This window comes from Myotis davidii, unplaced genomic scaffold (assembly GCF_000327345.1).
Source record: "Myotis davidii unplaced genomic scaffold, ASM32734v1 scaffold111, whole genome shotgun sequence".
Lineage (NCBI taxonomy): Eukaryota > Metazoa > Chordata > Mammalia > Chiroptera > Vespertilionidae > Myotis > Myotis davidii.
Window position 1 is genome coordinate 3,402,075 of NW_006284347.1, and position 19,081 is coordinate 3,421,155.

General features: G+C 37.3%; 1 protein-coding gene and 1 long non-coding RNA gene across 3 annotated transcripts; both read right to left on the reverse strand.

Moving 5' to 3' along the window:
• Positions 1-4,485: 4,485 nt before the first annotated feature.
• LOC102766205 (ornithine decarboxylase-like) lies at positions 4,486-5,380 on the reverse strand. Its single transcript, XM_015571029.1, has 2 exons — positions 5,094-5,380; positions 4,486-4,971 (listed from the first exon to the last, which is right to left on the reverse strand). The coding sequence occupies exons 1-2, from the start codon at positions 5,378-5,380 to the stop codon at positions 4,746-4,748; spliced, it is 513 nt and encodes a 170-aa protein (XP_015426515.1). The 3' UTR covers positions 4,486-4,745.
• A 2,489-nt stretch (positions 5,381-7,869) lies between these two features.
• Positions 7,870-11,644, reverse strand: LOC102766474. Of its 2 annotated transcripts, XR_001515746.1 has the most exons (4): positions 11,451-11,644; positions 10,943-11,128; positions 9,592-9,690; positions 7,870-7,921 (listed from the first exon to the last, which is right to left on the reverse strand). It is a non-coding gene; the product is annotated as an uncharacterized LOC102766474 (long non-coding RNA). The 2 variants fall into 2 exon arrangements; XR_435211.2 differs by having other exon boundaries at positions 10,943-11,644.
• Positions 11,645-19,081: the final 7,437 nt, after the last annotated feature.

Genomic DNA, 19,081 nt, shown 5'->3' on the forward strand with positions numbered 1-19,081 from the left:
AATATAATAAAAAATATATACAGCAAGTGGTACTTGAAAATAGTCAAGTGGAATGCCTTTTGAATAGTTTTTGCTGACTAGGTTGAAACCACTATCACTGAATACAGACAGTATTTTCTGGTTGCTTTCTATATGCTAGGCACTGGACAAGACGAGTTACATCATCTCCATTTAATCCTCACAATAACTACCAGGGAGATACCACAGGTATACCTTGTTTTATGTGCTTTGCTTGATTGAGCTTCACAGATGTTGCTTTTTTTTTTTTTTTACAAACTGAAGATCAGTCTCTCCACCTGCAAAAAGATTACAACTGACTTTAATAAAGTAATCTGGAATCGAACCTACAGTATATCTGTGCTATGCCGGTGTTATGCACAATTTAAAATACGGATTTTTAAAAGTATTTCAAGACCTTGAATGAAATGAAGTTATGAAAATCAGAACTTGAAGTCAGGTCTGTTTAACTCCATCACAAAGTCCTTACACTTGACTACTTCTCCAAGACCTGATCTCGACAGCAGCTGTGCACCTTTATGCATTATGGATGAAGACGTGAGGATTGACACCTAGTTCAGTCTCCTGGCAGCAAGATCAGGATTGGAACCCCAAGTCTCGATTCTCAAACTCCAGCGGTCTCCGAAGGAGATGACTGACCGAACCTATAGTTATAACAAAATTCTAGGCCAGGGGTGGGGAATGTTCACCTCTCGGGCTATATAAGGCCTGGAAAATCATTTGGTCTGGCCCTGCCAAAGCATTAGGCGTGAGTTAATTAAATGTTTGACCAAATATAGCAGGCTAATTTTTAAGATGATAATTTTGTAGGGCCAGCAAATGATGTCAGAAATATCCAAATGGCCCTTGGCAGAAAAAAATGGTTCCCCACCTCTGCTCTAGGCCTTGCTACTTAAAGAACATCCTCAAGATCAACATGAAAGTTGAATTCCTATGTCCTGTGATAAACATCCGTGTTTAACAGCCTATATGGAAAAGCTAATCATGGTTTGCCCAACCTATTTGAATCAGCTCAGCAAATGGAAGGACAATGAGTGTAATAAAAACAATTATTCCTTTTAGTAAACAGTTCATGTAAAAACATGAAAAAATACTGATGAAAACATGAGCTATATTGAAACAAAATGTTCATTATTTTAAGATAAAAGTGACTTTTTAAATTTGGAGGAAGAGGCACTTTCCTTGATATAAAAGAGGCTACAGAAGATCAGAAACAAATGTTGAGGTCTCTGAACATTTTTGTTGGTTTATTAAAAGTATCCCTAAAAGCTAATTTTATCAGATTAAAAGATAATAAATATGAACTAGTTGCATACTGGTGCCACTACTCCTCAAGGCAATCCTCATTTGTTTATCAACAGCCAGCCTGGAAGGTAGAAATCCTAGGCTATGCATAAAGCAAACACACCAGTTGGTGGTAAAGGGTACCTAAAACTAAGACTAGAGAACCAGTAGTCTTCCACAGAGACTGCATCTTAAATTTTGTGATGACAAAAATTTTATATTACAAATCATTTATTTAAAAATTTTTTAATGAATCAGTATTATACATTATAAGGTATAAGAAAATTGGAAATCTCTAACATAATTTTAACTATATAGTCAATTATCATAGATAGCAAAAAAATTCAGGTTCTGCTGGATATTACTAATTACTAATATTCAATGTTATAATATTTTTTTTAGTTGTTTAATGGGTGCTAACCATTGCTATGTGCTGAAGATGTAACCCTGAAGCAAGTGGACATGGTTACCTCCTTGGACTTTATGGGTCAGTGGGGAATATATCTAAAACTAGAGTCAATAGTGATGGCTAAATGGAGACCTACAGGTTAAGTGAAGAGTCGGGTCTAGGAGAGGGATAGAGGGGCATACATTTGGTAAATCTACCTATCTCAGGAAAATTAACATGGTGAGATAAAGAGGATATACATATGTGTGTGTATATATGTGTATGCATATAGATCTCCAGTATGTATGGGGGGAGGGGAGGTGTGCAAGGGGAAGAGCTACCACAGATGTAGTACATGGATCTGGGGCACGGGCTACCAAAGGTTAGAAGTATAAAACCTATGATGCCCCTTACCCTCAACAACAACACAAGGAACATTAGAGAATATGAGAATATATCATTAAATACCCAGGGACCACAATTTCATTTTTAAAATTTTGAAACATGAAAATAATCCAATTCATCTCATTTTAAAAATAAAAAAGCATGGGGTGGGGGGTGTTGAGGGAAATGAAGGGATTAAACAAAAAGAACTCATGGACATGGACAACAGTGTGGTGATTGTAGGGGAGGGGAAGAGGAGACAAATGGTGATGGAAAAAATAAAATAAATAAATAGGAAAGGGCAGTAGCCCAAGATCACACAGCAAACTAATAATTACAGTTAACATGCATCGAGTACTTTCTATAAGTCAAGCACTGTTATAAGAGCATTAATGTATTGTCTCATTAATCCCCACACAAAGTACTAATGTTATCTCTATTTTACAGATAAGGAAACTGAGACAGAGTATTTAACTTTCTTAAGGTCATTTCGATCATAAATGGCAGAACCAAGATTCTAACCCAGGCAGTCTGCCTCCAAAGCCCATGCTCTTAATAACTGCTGTATGCTAACCTCTCTTCTTAGTGGCAAAACAAAGTCCAGAACCCAGTGCATTTTCCACTTTGCCATTTCATATCACCTCCTCAAACAGTACTTTAAAAGACAGGATATAAATGGTATAACTCAGCAATCAGTATTACTGATGCATAAACCTTTGACTTCACAATTTTACTTCTAGAAGTTATAATACAGATATACATATTCATTCACATTCTTAATGTTTATTTATTCTTAATGTTGTTTGTAATGGGACAAATGTTTGTAATAGCAAAGGACTGGAAACAACCTAAATATCTACCATAGGGTATATCCATACAATGGAATACAGCCATATAAAGGAGTGAAATATTGATACATGCTACTATGTGGAAGAATCTTGAAAAGATTATGTTAAGAGAAAAATCAGATACAAAAAGTCACATACTGTATTATTCCATTCAAATGAAAGTTTAAAATAGGCAAATTCATAGGAACAGATGATAGGTGATTACCAGGGGTTGGGGAGAGGAGAGAATGAGGACAGATTGCTAATTAATTATAGGATTACCTTTGGTGTGATGAAAATATTCTGGCACTAGATATGCTGTTAGTTGCACAACTTTGTGAATATACTAAAACCCACAAATTATACAGTTTAAAAGGATAGATTTTATAATATATGGAATATATCTTAATTTAAAAATAAAACAAAAAACAGAGAACATACGCATTCCCTGAGGACAGATCCTCCAAGCAGCACACACTGTCTCCCATCAGCTTTGAAGAAGCAAGCTGCCATGAATTCTACAGCTGCCAACAGCTTGAGAGCACTTAGAAGAAAATTCTTTCCTGTTGAGTGTACAGGTGAGAAAGCAGCCCAGCTGACACATGATGTCAGCATTGTGAGACCCAGGCACAGAAACCAGCTAAGCCATACCCATACTCTGACATATAGAAACTGAGGTTATACATGGTTATTGCTTTAAGTCACTAACTTTTTGGTAATTTGTTACACAGCAATAAAAAATTAATATAGAGCCTGGCCGGTGTGGCTCAGTGGTTGAGTGTCAACCTATGAACCAGGAGGTCACAGTTCGATTCCAGTCAGAAGACATGCCCAGATTTCGGGCCAGATCCCCAGTATGGGTTGTGCAGGGGACAGCCAATCAATGATTCTCTCCCATCATTGATGTTTCTATCTCTCTCTACTTCTCCCTTCCTCTCTGAAATGAATAAAAATAAATGTTTATTTTATTTTTAAAATTTTCAAGGCACTTCGTTGTTAAAACAGGTCACAACACTAAGCCTCTGGCCTGTTCTGCCAATGTACAAGCTACAAATGCTTGCCCAGCAGCTAAAGGGCACTCTGCAGTAGCATGTTTGAAAATTGAATAAAAATCCATATAAAACAAACATTCAAATAGTTTCCATAGGAACACAGATAAGTATGACCCCGTCACCTAGGCCTTCCACCTTCTTCCATTTGTGCCAACCCCACTTACAAAGACATTTCAAAATTATCCATAATTAAGTTAAATGGTCTCCCCAAGTCCCTAAGTCAAGCTACACTTGCATAACAGCTACAAGAATGGCATCTACACATTAACAGGAGCTGAAATCCCGCTCTCCCAGGCACCAGACACAAGCAGAGCGCTGGTGTTTCTGCTTCTCCACCTCGGGCTGGAAGTTGTTGTGGACTTGCCACATCAGTTGCCATGCCGACCCTGACATCACATAGTAGATGGTCAGCCTCTGGAATCCATTGAGAATAGAAGCAGCGGCAGTGTAAGCACCCATGTTTTCAAAGAGCATCCAGTCCCCCACATGCATCTTGGGTAAGCCAAAGTGTTCTACAATGAGATCAAGGCTGTCACAGGTTGGTCCCACATGCTAAATGAAGAATACCTCTCATCTGGTTTGGGATGCTTCTGCAGAAGGTGTTTCCCGTGCACATGATCATAGAAGATGCAATTAAATGATCCATATACTCTATCACTCACATAATACATAAAGGTTTTTTCACTTAACTCATCATCATCATCAGAACCTGTTTGTTCCTTTAATACCAGTTTTTTGGCAATGATATTAACTGCAAGCGTGAAAGCTGATGCAGCATAGTATCTGCCTGGCTCAGCTATGAATGTCACTCCTGAGTCTGTTGGAAAATACTTGCTTGATTACACAGGCCATCTCCTCGAATTTAAGCTTTGCACACTCAGATCCAGGGAAGCCACCTCCAATATCCCGCAGATACATGTTGAAACCAACCTCAGCTCCCATGTCAAAGACACAGGAGGCATCAGAGATGGCCTGCATGAAGATCTCAGGGTCAGTACAGCCACTTCCCATGTGGAAGCTGACACCAATGACATCAATGTTTCGCTCTTTTGCCTGTTCCAAAAGAAGCTTGCTGGTTTTAAGTATGGCGCCAGATTTAACACTGAGATGACGGACTGCTTTGCAATCTACAAAACCAACTTTGCCTTTGGATGTGCTCGGGCAACTTTCATCAACTCAACTTCACTATCAAAAGTCATCATCTGGATTCCATTAGTGGCATCATATTTAATCGGAAACACTTGTTTACGAGGATTTGCATTGATAATCCTCCCTGGAGGCACCCCAAAACTCTGCACTAATTGTATTTCAGTCCTGCTGGCATAGTCAAATCCCGTCCCGATGACAACTAGAGTCTTCCCTATGGTTCTGCTATCACTGCATTTGACTGCATAAAAAGGGTATACCAAGGAAGAGCTTTTAACCATTTCAGATGTTTCTTTAGAATGTCTCTCAGATCTGCAGCAGAGAAGGCATCCTTATCATTGGAAGAAGAGACTTCATCAATTTTTTGGTCTAGAACAGTGGTTCTCAACCTTGGCTGCACATTAGAATCACCTGGGAATCTTCTTAAAATCCTGATTTCTGGACCTCATCCTCCCCGAAATTCTGTTTCTTTGTTATGGGGTGTCTTTTTTAAAATCCTGATTTCTGGGCCTCATCCTCCCGAAATTCTGTTTCTCTGTTACTAATGTTGTGGCCCCACCCCATAACAAAGAAACAGAATTTCGGGAGGATGAGGCCCAGAAATCAGGATTTTAAGAAGATTCCCAGGTGATTCTAATGTGCAGCCAAGGTTGAGAACCACTGGTCTAGAAGGTCCTTGGCAGTAAAGCCCTCATTGAGGAAATGGCAGTCAAACTCTTCATTACTAATGTTGTTCATTTTCATAGTTTTTGGATGTTCCAAAATACAACACAAAGGACAATGAAGAGGGTAGGACTTAGGAAATCATTGCCAGTTGTTCATAAATGCAGCTCTCCGGGAATTCCAAGTCCACAGAGATGGGTGTCCTCTCGGTGCAGCAGTAGAAATGCCCTAGGAGCACAGGGGCGCCTCACGCTGACCCCGTGGGCCCCCTCCCACTTCTACTTTCTCTAAAAATCAATGGGGGAAAAACCCTTGGGTGAAGGTTCACAACAAAACTAACATAGAGGTTACAACATGCCTGGCATTTTTCTAAGTGCTTTACATAGGTTAACTGTATTTAATTTTCACATAAACTCTATGAAGTAGTTACTCATGTTTTTTCTGATAAAGAAGCTCATTGTGTGCCAAAAATAATTCCCATTTTTTTCCTGAAGCTCATTATATGCTAAAAAAAGAAGGAAAAAAAGTTAGCATCTGTACCCCCAGAAAAGGAAATGCAGTTAAGTATAGACGCTTATTTGTATAAAACTTTTGTGGAAGGCTACCTAAGTAACTAGCAAATTGGTTGCCTGAGGAAAGGGAATGGGCTGGAAGAAACTTTTCACTTTATATCCTTTCGTACTTTAAAGCAAAAGAAGATTTTTAAAAACCCTCTTCATACAAGAATGAAATAGTAATATTTACAATAATTTTAGCCAATACAATAATTTTATGGTTTTTTAAATATATATATATATATTTATTGATTTCAAAGAGGAAGGGAGAGGGAGAGGTAGAAACATCAATGAGAGAGAATCACAGATCAGCTGCCTCCTGCACACCCCATAGTGGGGATCGTGCCCGCAACCCGAGCATGTTCCCTTGGCTGGAATCAAACCCAGGACCCTTCAGTCCGCAGGCCAATGCTCTAGCCACTAAGCCAAACCAGCTAGGGCTATATTTCTTTTTAAAAATAATTAAAAATTTTTTTCAATTACAGTTGACATACATTATTATTATATTAGTTTCAGGTGTACAACACAGTGATTAGACATTACTTACTAAGTGATCATCCTGATAATTTCACACCCATCTGACACCATACATAGTTATTAGAATATTATTGACTATACTAGAGGTCTGATGCACAAAATTCGTGCAAGGGGCTTGGCCCTCACAGCTGTGGCAGCTTGCCTTAGCCCTTGCAGCCCTGGCTTCGTCTGGAAGGACGTCTGGAAGGTCTTTCTGCTGTCTGGTCTAATTAGCATATTACACTTTTATTATTATAGATTCCCTACGCTGTACTTTCCATCCCCATGACTATTCTGTAACAACGAATTTGTACTTCTTAATCCCTTCACCTTTTTTACCCACCCCGCCAACTGCCCTCCCATTTGACGACTGTCAAAATGTTCTCTGAATCTGTGAGTCTATTTTTGTTGTTCTTGTTCATTTTGTTTTCTAGATTCAATTGTTGATAGATAGGTATTTATTGCCATTTTGGTGTTCATATTTTTTATCTTTTTTTCTTCTTCTTCTTAAAGAAGACCCTTTAACATTTCATAAAATATGTAGGTGTGACCAGCCCAGTCTGTGTCTCTGCCCCTCCTACCAGTCTCAATGTGGCCTCTTCTTTAATTCTGTAGTTGTAGGACTTCCATTCAGCCAGATTTCAGGTGATTCTGAATGATGGTTGTTCTGTATTTTAGTTATAATTTTGATGTCTTGACAGGAAGCTCCCATATGTTTCAATATAGAGGAATTATACTAGTAGGCTTCCACATGCTAATCATAGCAATTAAGGAAATATATAATCAAAGTTAAAGGATTCACATATAGTAAAACAAAAGCATTAACAATGTACCTTTGAAGTGAATAAAGTCACTAATAAGAATTGATAGTAACAATAATCATTAACATTTACAAAGCAATTTCATTTGGGGTATTTATGTTATGTTTCTTTTGTTTCTTTGTTTGTTTTTTAAGTAAAAGATGTTATCTGATGCTTACATATACCTGAATCTTCAAACCTTCAAAGGCCACACAGCTAAAAAGTTTTTCTTTCTTTTTTCTTCCTTCCTTTCTTTTTTTCCTCTCGACACTTCCATTGAAATGCAGCTCTAGGGAAATATAATAGAGGCCAGTCAACAAAACCACCACTAATAGATCCAATTCATATAACTTTAAGGATCTTAGAGATTAATTAGTCTGGTCATTGTATGAATAAAGACAATATTACAAGCCTACAATCTCATTGCCTGTTCAGATGCATTTAAAAATATGAAATTGCCATTCCTTTCATTAAGCTAAAACAATGATCTCATTGAGCAGATATTTCTTGCATTTATCCCAAGAAAGTATAAGAAAGACCCTTTTATTTTGGCAACAAACTGGGATGAAGTTCACTAATGGTTGATGTTCGAGAGTCCACCTTAGGTTCAATTTTCATATTACCCTTTTATTGCTTTATTATTTGGTGCTTCATAGTACCAGAAAGCTACTCAGACTTTGGATATTTTCTCCCCAATGCATAAAAGCCCAGTAATAAAAGGTATAGCTGACATGATCTTTTGCTACATAGTAAATACTGGTTTTAATTAAAAGGACCTTAATTAACCCTGGCCAGGTATCTCAGTTGATTAGAGCATCCTCCTGATACACCAAGGTTGTAGGTTCAATCTCTGGTCAAGGCACATACAGGAAGCAACCAATGAATGCAAAAATAAGTGGAGCAACAAATAGATGTTTCTCTCTCTCTCTCTCTCCCCTTCTCCTCCTCTTTTCCTCTGCCCCCCTTCTTTTTCTAAACTCAGTAAATAAAAAATAAAATAATAAATGGAGATACTAATTAATAAATGTCCCATCAAATGAATGTGCAAAATATGTAAATAATGCCACATGTAATGTCAATAATATTTGGCCACACAAAAAAATAAAATACTGACACATGATAAAAAATGGATGAACCTCAAAAACTATGCTAAGTGAAAGAAGCCAGTACAAATAGCCAAATACACAATTTGATTTATATGAAATGTCTTGAATAGGGAAATCTATAGAGGCAGAAAGTAGTGGCTGTATAGTACTGGAGGAATGGGTGGATTTAGGGTAGAAGCTAAAAGATCCAGGTTTCATTCCAACTTTTTTCTAAATATTGCATTTTAACGATTTAAAATAAAAGTTAGATTATTGTTTGGCTTTAAATAGCTATTTTAAATGTCCTTTACCATAATATTCCCAAATACACACAGAAACATGTTTTTCCTAATTATCTTCCCACTTAATATAAAAATATTCCTGTCTAGGAGAAATATGCAAAACTAGATACTTACAAAAATACAACCTAGAGTACCGCACTCCCAGTGGCTCTGAAAAGATAGGCATTAATTATTATTCTAAGTTTTCTTCTAAGAAGTCTTTGGGGAACCAGCCAAGTTTAAATAGGGTAATTATAGGTTTATGGTTGCAATTTACATAAATTATAGAAACATAACACCCAACATTTATCTAATTGAAGAAAATACGGTGTTTGGTTACATATTTAGAGGAATTCTACATGTGGTTTGAGCCATTCTCTTGAGAATCATATTCTCTTGGGGCAGAATATGCTAATAGTGTTAAAAAATTCAGTCTTGCTTTACTTCTTGAAAACTCAAAACATATATTAAATATAAAATACTATTTGTATACATTTCTTTAATAAAATAGTATTAAAATAATATAACTCCATAATTCCTTTAGAAGATATTTATCCACATCCCTAACAGAGATGTCAATCAGTTACACTCACCGTTATGTGCTGCTGCTTTCTTTAAATGTGAATGAACTCTTTATTCTCCTAATCAGTCTGCAATCATAGGTCCTATGACCTTAGTTGAGTTTATGTTTCCTGAAAATATAATGTAAGATATTTAATACTGTCAATTTTTACAAGTATTTTATACTCTACATAAGTGTGAAGATGCTATTTCTATAAAAAAAGAATATTAGAATTTAGATTCTTGTAGAATTGCACATATGTTGTCCCAAATATTTAAGCTACAGAAATTATTCAAGTAAGATTCCACATCCCTATTTCCTACATAAAGAGGTCTGAAATAGAGTCAGATTACAAGTTTTATGTGTGTGTTGTTGTTGTTTTTTTAAATAATAACATACAAGTCGGTCTCTATGCCTCAAACAACCTCCAATGACAGCCTATCTGCAGTAACCTAGGACACTTACAAGACAGGAAAATGCCTCATGCCCTCACAATGGGACACTGCAACTTGGAGATTACCACACCGATGTTACTGGTACTCATTTGTTAAACTTGCTTAGTTAGCAATTGCTTATTGATCAACTTGTGCTTGCCAGAACTGTAACTGATGCAGGGATTAAAGACAGACATATATCCTGCTTGAAAAGACAATCGGGCAAAGGAGGCCATCTAGTAGAGACTCTGAGTGAGCAAAGGCCAGAGAGGAAGTTGAAGTGGACGGGAGCGTGATAGGAATCTAGGTAGAGAGGACAATAAAGAAATAAAGATACCACTGTGAGAAGCAAAAAAGATTTATGCTGCAGGGAAGCACAGTTGGTCCTGTGCTGTACAGGGTGAGGCAAGAAGTGGAGAGGCAGACTGAGCTGAATCACAGACCTGACATATCTCCTGCTTGAAAAGATGAGAGATGAGAATTTAAAGACTTTAGGTAGAGTTTGTGTGTGTGTTTTTTTTTAAAACAAAAACATTGTGTTTTTTTCTTTTGCCTTACAATCTGCCTTTAATTTTCAAACGGAGACCTATACAGCAGAAATAAAGGCACAATGTATAGATGGATTTAGAGGATGGGAGGAAGCTTGTTCAAATATGTGTAAGTTGACATTTTCATTCAAGTATAGTATTAACGTAGAGATTTCTAAATGGGTCACCAGCTTAAAACATCACCTTTAAAACAGTGAGAAATAAACAGCCATTATCCTGTGCTTTTCTTCTCCAGGAACTTTGTTTAAATGGTCATGGCTGCCCCTCCATGGAAGGCAGCTAACTGCTGTCACCATAGCAAGTTTTAACCAGACAAGCTTTTGCAGCCATCCACCCACTCAGTCCATCTCCTTTCCAAGTTTCTCACATAGGCGAGTAGGTTCTGGTTAATAAAACTTACTGTTGTGTGAAAGACATCAGGGAGCCAGGATGGTGTGATCAGCCACCTTTTTGGCCAACAGCATGGTCACCATCAGCACGGCCCTCTCCGCCTCCATGTCTGTAGGATACTCTGCTCCGGCGCAGCAGCACTCCCTTCAGGCTGCTGATTAAATTGCAACCTGGGGGCACAGTCTTACAGCAGCATCTTGTGTGCAGAGAGAAGGATCAGAGAAGGAATGCACGTACCCCTTTCAAATAAAAATTCCTCACAGAACAGGGAATGTCTTAATACTAAGGAAGCAATAGTCTTCCTGTTTAAAAAAAATCAGACAACTCAGGAGGGTCTGGACTAAAGTTCTGTACTCAAACAGAGGGAAAATCAGGCCTCAGAACATCTGGCTTTTTTTTTTTTTTTAAACCTTCATTTTCTTTTACAAGAGTCCAGGAAAACCATAGGCAAATTAAAGGGGTGGAGGTGATTTAAGGGCCATGCCACCCAGTTTTCAAACTCAGGTAAGTAAAGCCACCTTTTCTGTTTAAGGTGGTGAAGTACATTCCATGGCGAATGTCTGATAATAGTATTACATTTTCATTTCCCCACTGAACCCGTCAGTTCATCCATGCCCAAGAGGCTGCATCAGGAGACAACAGATTTTTCTGGGCAGAAAAGATGAAAAAACTAACTTAAAAATTTAACAGTCAAGTGGTTGCTTTTCCTAGAGACACAGACAGAATACAAATAATAACAAATCGTATCTTTTAGATAGTACCCAAATAAACCAGGGAATGAGTGAATTTAGAAACAGTGCTGCACCCAGCACTATTTTCCTAAGGTTCCGTTTACACGTATGATGGTGGATGTTGGGTCCATATCACACATGCCCTTTACTCTACAACAGAGGTAGGAACCTTTTTTATGCCAAGGGCCATTTAGATATTTGTCACATCATTTATGGACCATACAAAATTCTCAATTTAATTAGCCTGTTAGCCCTAACTGGTTTGGCTCAGTGGAGAGAGCATCAGCCTGCAGACTGAAGGGTCCCAGGTTCGATTCTAGTCAAGGGCAAATGCCTGAGTTGTGGACTCGATCCCCAGTGCTGTTTCTCTCTCTTTCTCTCTCTCCCTCTTTCTCTCTCTCTCTCCACACACTCTGAAACAAATGAAAAAAAATATTTTTAAAGTAATGAAGTACTAATAAATATTTCCTTGTTACCAAAACAAAAGCAAAAATAAAGACTTTAGGTAGAGGCTGATTCAATCAGATGTGCAATTTTAGACCAATTGTTCTGGTTTCTGTTAGAGAAGGTGGTTTTTAGGGATACAACTTGAAAGCAAGAAGACCAGTTAGGAGACTTGTTGCAAAAATCTAGGCAGGAGACGGCTTGGGACTTCACTATTCTTGGTCATTGTCAGCCTAGACACAAACAAGACTGTGTCACAGCATGAGAGAATTTCAAAGGGAAGAAGGAAAGAGGTGGGAGAAATCAATAATAGCTGCTGAAGAAAGCTATGGCTGTCCTCCTTCCCACCACAATCCTGTTTTAAATGTGTCAGTGATTTAAACTCTCTGAAAGGACCAAATAGTAAACGATGAAATGATGCTGCCATGTGTTTCAAAATAAACCACGAAATGATGCTGCCAGGTATTTCAAAATAAACCACATAAAGAATGGAAACGCTTCCAATTTGTAATTCAGATGCAGAAGACTTATAATAGTTCACAATTTTTAATCCCCTGTGAAGCATTATAAGTATTTTCCCTATTGGAGTGATTTAACAGAGGACCACAGGGTTTGAAATGGAATGATAATGAGAAGACTGGATGGTTTCAGATTTCTTTCTTTCTTTTTAAGATTATGAGTTGATTTATTCAGTAACAATAAGCCACGTTACAGTGAAATAAATTACTTGCATTGAATATATAAGCAGTTTATTGTCTAAAAAGGTCCCATTTAGCAAAGATGTATGAACTCACTATATTGTGGGGTTATATTGGCCTTTAGCATGTATAGCTGAGCACTATAATATAGAAAACTCACTTATTCGGGGAAAAAACGATGTATGCAACAAAACTTGATCTTCTCCTCATCACTTCACCCAACCACCAACTTTCCTTCTGATTTGCCTCTTTCTTTTGTGACATTAACCAGACGGATTCCAAACTTCATAGTCACATTTGACCTTTACCACTTCGTAATTTCTTATATCCAGGAAGTGACCAGTGAATTCCTATAAAGTACTTTGTAATCCATCACTTCCTGCCTGCTCTCACAGTGAATGGCTTAAGATACTCTTTTTCCATTCTAAGACTAGTTTCAGGCAGTATCTGGTGTGTCAAAATTGGCTCCATAACATTTAAATGCACAATATTGTTTTTAATGTAAAAAACATCATTTAAATGCGTTTAAAAATAAAATTTGAAATCAAGCACTTGCAGAATATCTAAGACACCTCCTTGAAGCTTAAGGCTCTGAGAAAAGAATCTAACACTGGACTAATTTGGCACTTCATAATCTCCCCCTTTATTTTCTGCAAAAAAACACTCACCCTCAGGAGCATATACACAAACAGTCCAGCAGAGAGCAGCAAAACATCACTAACCCGTTTTTTTTACCCCCCCCCCCCCAGCAGCTTTTCTACATTGCTTAACAATTATTTTATGTTTTTAAACTAATATTATATTAGTTTCAGGTATACAACATAGTAATTATACATTTATGTACCTTACAAAATGATTATCACAATAAGCCTACTCCCAATCTGGCACCAGACATAATTATTACAATATTATTCAGCAGAAGAGTCATGTGAACATATTTGTTTATATATGTATATGAATTAGTCTATCTCATAGTAATCATGAAATTGTAGCACTTATGTTTAGGCAGACTAGATTTCTTTCTCGAATTCTGAGGCTGCTGAAGGCTTTTGGAAGGATAGAACCTGAGATAATAGCAAGAGGAAACAAAGGTGGGCCACAATGTCTTTTTTAAAAAAAATAATATATTTTTATTGATTTCAGAGAGGAAGGGAGAGGGAGAGGGAGATTGAAACATCAATGATGAGAGAGAATCATCAATCAGCTGCCTCCTGCCTGCCCCACACTGGAGATCGAGCCTGCAACCCAGGCCGATGCTCCTGACTGGAATTGAACATGGGACCATTCACTGCATCCACTGAGCCAAGCCAGCCAGGATGGGCCACAATGTCTGAATGTCTTAATGGGGTCATTGGCTGGTGGTTTGCTAACTCTTTTACAAAAAAAAAAAATTGTGGTTTAAGGTACAAAGGGATTCTTTTAAAAAAATATGTTCTAACTATGTGCCTGAGTTTTCTCATCTGTAAAATGAAGATCATTACACCTAAACCACAAGGGTTTGTTGGGCAGATTAAATGTAAAGTGAGTGGAACACTAAGTGCTCACTGTTTTTTTTTTTAATTATGGCAAAATACATTAAAAATTTTACCATCTTAATCATCTTAAGTGTATAGTTCAGTAGAGTTAAGAACATTCACATTACGTATAACCAATTCTCAGAATTCTTTTCATCTTGCACAACTGCAACTCGATACCCATTAAACAAACTTCCCCATTCCCCCTCTGCCAGTCAGTGGTAACCACCCTCTACTTTGTCTCTGATTTTGTCTATTCTAGGTACCTTATATTAGTGGAATCATATAGTATGTCTTTTTGTGATTGCCTTATATACTTAGAATAATGTCCTCAAGATTTATCCATGTTGTAGCATGTATCAGAATTTCCTTCCTTTTTTTAGGCTCACTAATATTACATGTTATGTATATACTAGAGACCTGATGCATGAAATTTGTGCAAGGGGCTCAGCCCTCACAGCCCCAGCTTCGCCTGGAAGATCGTCTGGCTGTCTAGTCTAATTAGCATATAACACTTTTATTATTATACTAGTAGATACCTGGTATATTCTAGAACAGGAATTTATAAAATAATTTTGTGACTACTGCTTTCAGTCATGGTGGAATAACAAAGATCAGACTTATCCTCCCACTATAAACAACTAGAAAACTGGCCAAAATATATAAAACAGTCATATTCAGACATTAGACAACATGCAGTATGGATCATAATTCCCAAGGGAAGGAAACCAAAAGGTAAACTTTTCAACCACCCCAGATATTTTATTAGAGGCAGTCCCAGGCTGTGGATGCAGGAAGGGTGATGGAAACAGAGCCCAGCACCCTGTCTGAATTGAGAATCTGGGGAGGTCAAGGTTGTCAGGCAGAACCTTAGAGACAGGGAGCAATGAAAAAAAAAAGCCCCAGATATCTGAATCGGAGGTCTCCTTGACCATGCATGTGTAGGTGAACCTTCTTGAGGCAGGCAAAGGGTAGTTGTAAACTGAATAATACTCAAAGCTCTTCCTGGGTGAAGAGATGTGAAAACTTCAATTAGCCGAAGTCCTCAGTAGCCAATGTAGTACACAGTAATCAACAGAGCCACTCAACAGATATTGAGACAGGTCATCACTTAGTAGTAATATTGAACAATTCCCAGAATAAAGGCTTATTTACATCTATTGTAGCAAAAATTAAAATATGTCTTGAAAGTATCAAATTGATCTGTATAATTAGTTTACCTGCTTACCAGAACAAAGCCTAAGATTCTTTAAAGTAAAACAATATTCGGACACTCAAATGGCCAGTATCCACCAATATTACTCACATGTCAGGAAAATTGACTCATAACCAAGAGGAAAAAAAATCAATAAAAACAGGCATAGAAATTATAGGAATGATGGAACTAAATAGATAAGAATATTTAAATAGTTATTATAACAATGTAAACATATTTAAATGAAAATATGAACATATTGAGGAAAGAATTGGAAGATACAGAAAAGGACCAAATGAAACATCCAGAGATGAAAAGTAATAGTATCAGAAATGGAAGTTTCTCTGGTGGCACTAGTTAGATTAGACACTGATATAAAAATAAATCAGTGAGCCCTAGCTGGTTTGGCTCAGTGGATAGTGTTGGCCTGGGGACTGAAGAGTCCCAGGTGCAATTCTGGTCAAGGGCACATGCCTGCGTTTCAGGCTCGATTCCCAGTAAGGGGCATGCAGGAAGTAGTCAATCAATGATTCTCTCTCATTGATGTTTCTATCTCTCCCTCTCCCTCTCCCCTTCCTCTTCAAAATCAAGAAAAAAATAAGTAAGTAAGTAAATAAATAACTGAACTTGAAGACCTAGCAATAGGATCTATAAAACATGAAACACAAATTTTTGAAAGATTGGGGGGAAAAAAGAATAGAGCCTCTGTGACCCATGTCCATTAATTAAAACACATTATTATTAAAATGCCAATTATCTCCAAATTGACCTATATAATACAATACCAGTTAAAATATCAGCAGGCTTTTTGTAAAAATTAACTAGCTCACTCTAAAATTTATTTGGAAAAAGCAGAGGATGTAGAATAGCCAAAATAATCATAAAAAAACCCAACACAATGGTTATTTACATTACCTTATTTCAAAAAGTGCTATAAAGATGCACAATCAAGACTGGGCAGTACTGGTGTAAGAATCTACATGTAGAGCAATGAAACAAAACAGAAGGTCCAAAAACAGAATATCAAGTGATCCAGTGGTCACTTGAGTTTCAAGGTACTGCATTAGTGGCGAGGGGAGAGGCTTTTGAACAAATGGTCCTGAAAGGTATATATCCATCTGGGAAAAAATGAACCTTACCACATGACATAAACATCTTCGTCACCTTTGGTAGGCAAACATTTCTTACACACGATACAAAAGCTTGAAACATTAAAGAAATGAATTAGACTTTATCAAAATTAAAAACTTCGCTTTCAAAGGCACTGTTAAGAGAATAAAAAGACACAATGGGGAGAAAATATTTGTAAAGCAAAAACTGGATAAAGGACTTGCATTTAGAAATATCCTCAGGTGAGAGTTAACAAAAACATTTTTTTTAATGGGCAAAATATTTGAATAGACACATTGCAAAAGTAGATATGGGATGGCCAATAAGGTACATCAAAAAACAATCTCAACATCATTAGTAATTAGGGAAATATAGCTTAAACCTCTATGAGATATGATTACACACACACCAAAATCATGAGAAAGAGAGAGAGAGGGAGAAGGGAGAGGAGCAGGAGGAAGAAATGAGGGAAGGAAGGAAAAAAGGAAGGAAGGAAGGAAGGAAGGAAGGAAAGAAGGAAGGAAGGAAGGAAGGAAGGAAGGAAGGAAGGAAGGAAGGAAGGAAGGAAAGCAGGAAGGAAGGGCCAAACAATACCAACTGTGTTTTCAAGCATGTGGAGTAACTGGGACTTCCTGTTGATACTGGAATATGAAAAATAGCTTAGAAGTTTCTTATAAACATACACTTGATCTATGTTTCATTAATTGCATTCCTAAGTATTTACCCAAGAGAAATGAAAATATAGCTCTACGCTAAGACTTGTACATGAATGTTCATAGCAGTTTTAGTTATAAGACCATCAACATGTGGATAGATAAACAAACTGGTATATTCATACAGTAGAATACTATTCATCAAGGAAAAGGACTGTAATACTGATACATATACATATACAACCATCTGGATGAATATTTAAACTGTGATGAGAGAAAGAAGCCAAACACAAAAGAATACATGCTACATTGTTCCAACTATATAAAACTCTAGAAAAGTAAAACCTCATCTATAAGTGGCACAAAACAGAACAGTAGTCACCAGGACCTGGAGTGGGTGGCAGCACTGACTGGGAAGGAGCAAAGGGAAGTCTTTGGGGATAATGGAAACCTCCTATATTTTTACTGTGGTCTGGCTACGTCAATATAAACATTTTTCCAAAGTCATTGAGGAGTACATCTAAAATAGGTTCTGTTAAGTCTATGTAAGTTACACCTCATTAAATATGAAAAACATATCTTTGCTTACTCCAGTAGGTTACAAACCAACTGTTCACCAGGCAGTCCTAACTCGATCGCCTGTCCTGCTACTTGGTGTCTCAATAGGAGACTCCAGCTTAACATGTACAAACCTGAACTCACGGTATTCTTCCCGAGACCTGCTTCTCCAGCATTTGCTACTCATTCTCCACATTGCAGCTGGTGCTCTTTTCTTTCTTTTTTTTAATCCTTGCCCGAGGATAATTTTTCCATTGAGTTCTTCGAAGAGAGTGGAAGGGAGAAATAGAAACATCAACGTGAGAAAGACATATCCATAGGTTGCCTCCAGCACACGCCCCTACTGGGGCTATATGTGTCCTTGACTAGGAATTGAACCTGAGACTCTTTGGTCTGAGGGTCAATGCTCTAAACACTGAGCCAAATTGGCCAGCGGGCATCTGGTGATCTTTTAATTGAAAAACTTTATTAAAATAATTGTAGATTTACATGCAGTTGTAATAAATAATACAAAGAGATCCTGTTGGCCCTTCACCCAGTTTTTCCCAATGGTAACATTTTGCTAAACTATAGAATAACATCACAACCAGGATATTGACATTGATAACATATGCCAGTCATACTCAGATTGCCTCAGTTTTACTTGCACTCATTCGGGGGATGTGTGTAATGCCAATGTTGGATTTTTCTTTTCCATCTTATAGATGCCTAGGCTCTGTTCATTTCTTTCTTTTTAGTTTTCTCTCTGTGGTTCAGATAAATTCTGTTAATCTCTCCAGAAGTTCCTGATTCTAGTGTCTGTTACCTCCACTTTACTACTGAGCCCATTCAAAGGTTTGTTGTTTTTTGTTTTGTTTTTTTAAATCTGTAATTGCATTTTCAAATTCTATAATTTTCTTTTGATACTGTTTTGTGTTTTATTTCTTTGCTGAGACGGTGTATTTTAAAAATTTTGTTTCAAGAGACTTTGTAATTGATATTTGAAGCATTTTTGTGACAGCTGTCTTAAAATCCTGGTCAGATAATGCCAGAATTTGACGTATCTTGTTGTTGGCATCAATGGGTTGTCTTTTCTTATACAAGTAGTAATTTTCCTGGGTTTGGGTATGATAGACTTTTTAATTGTATTCTGGGCATTTTTTTTTTATTATGTAAGGACACTGGGTCTTAATCAAGTATTTTACTTTTAGTAGACAATTACCCTGTTTAGCCTGTTGGTCCTGCCCCAGTTTTGTGGACTGTGGCT

What these genes read in the sequence shown, in the direction of transcription:
- LOC102766205 (XM_015571029.1), bottom strand. Translation starts at nt 5,380, where the DNA reads ATGGTTAAAAGCTCTTCCTTGGTATACCCTTTTTATGCAGTCAAATGC. An exon ending in CGAGCACATCCAAAGGCAAA is followed by an intron (nt 4,972 to 5,093) that starts GTTGGTTTTGTA and finishes CATTGGTGTCAG; the next exon opens with CTTCCACATGGGAAGTGGCT.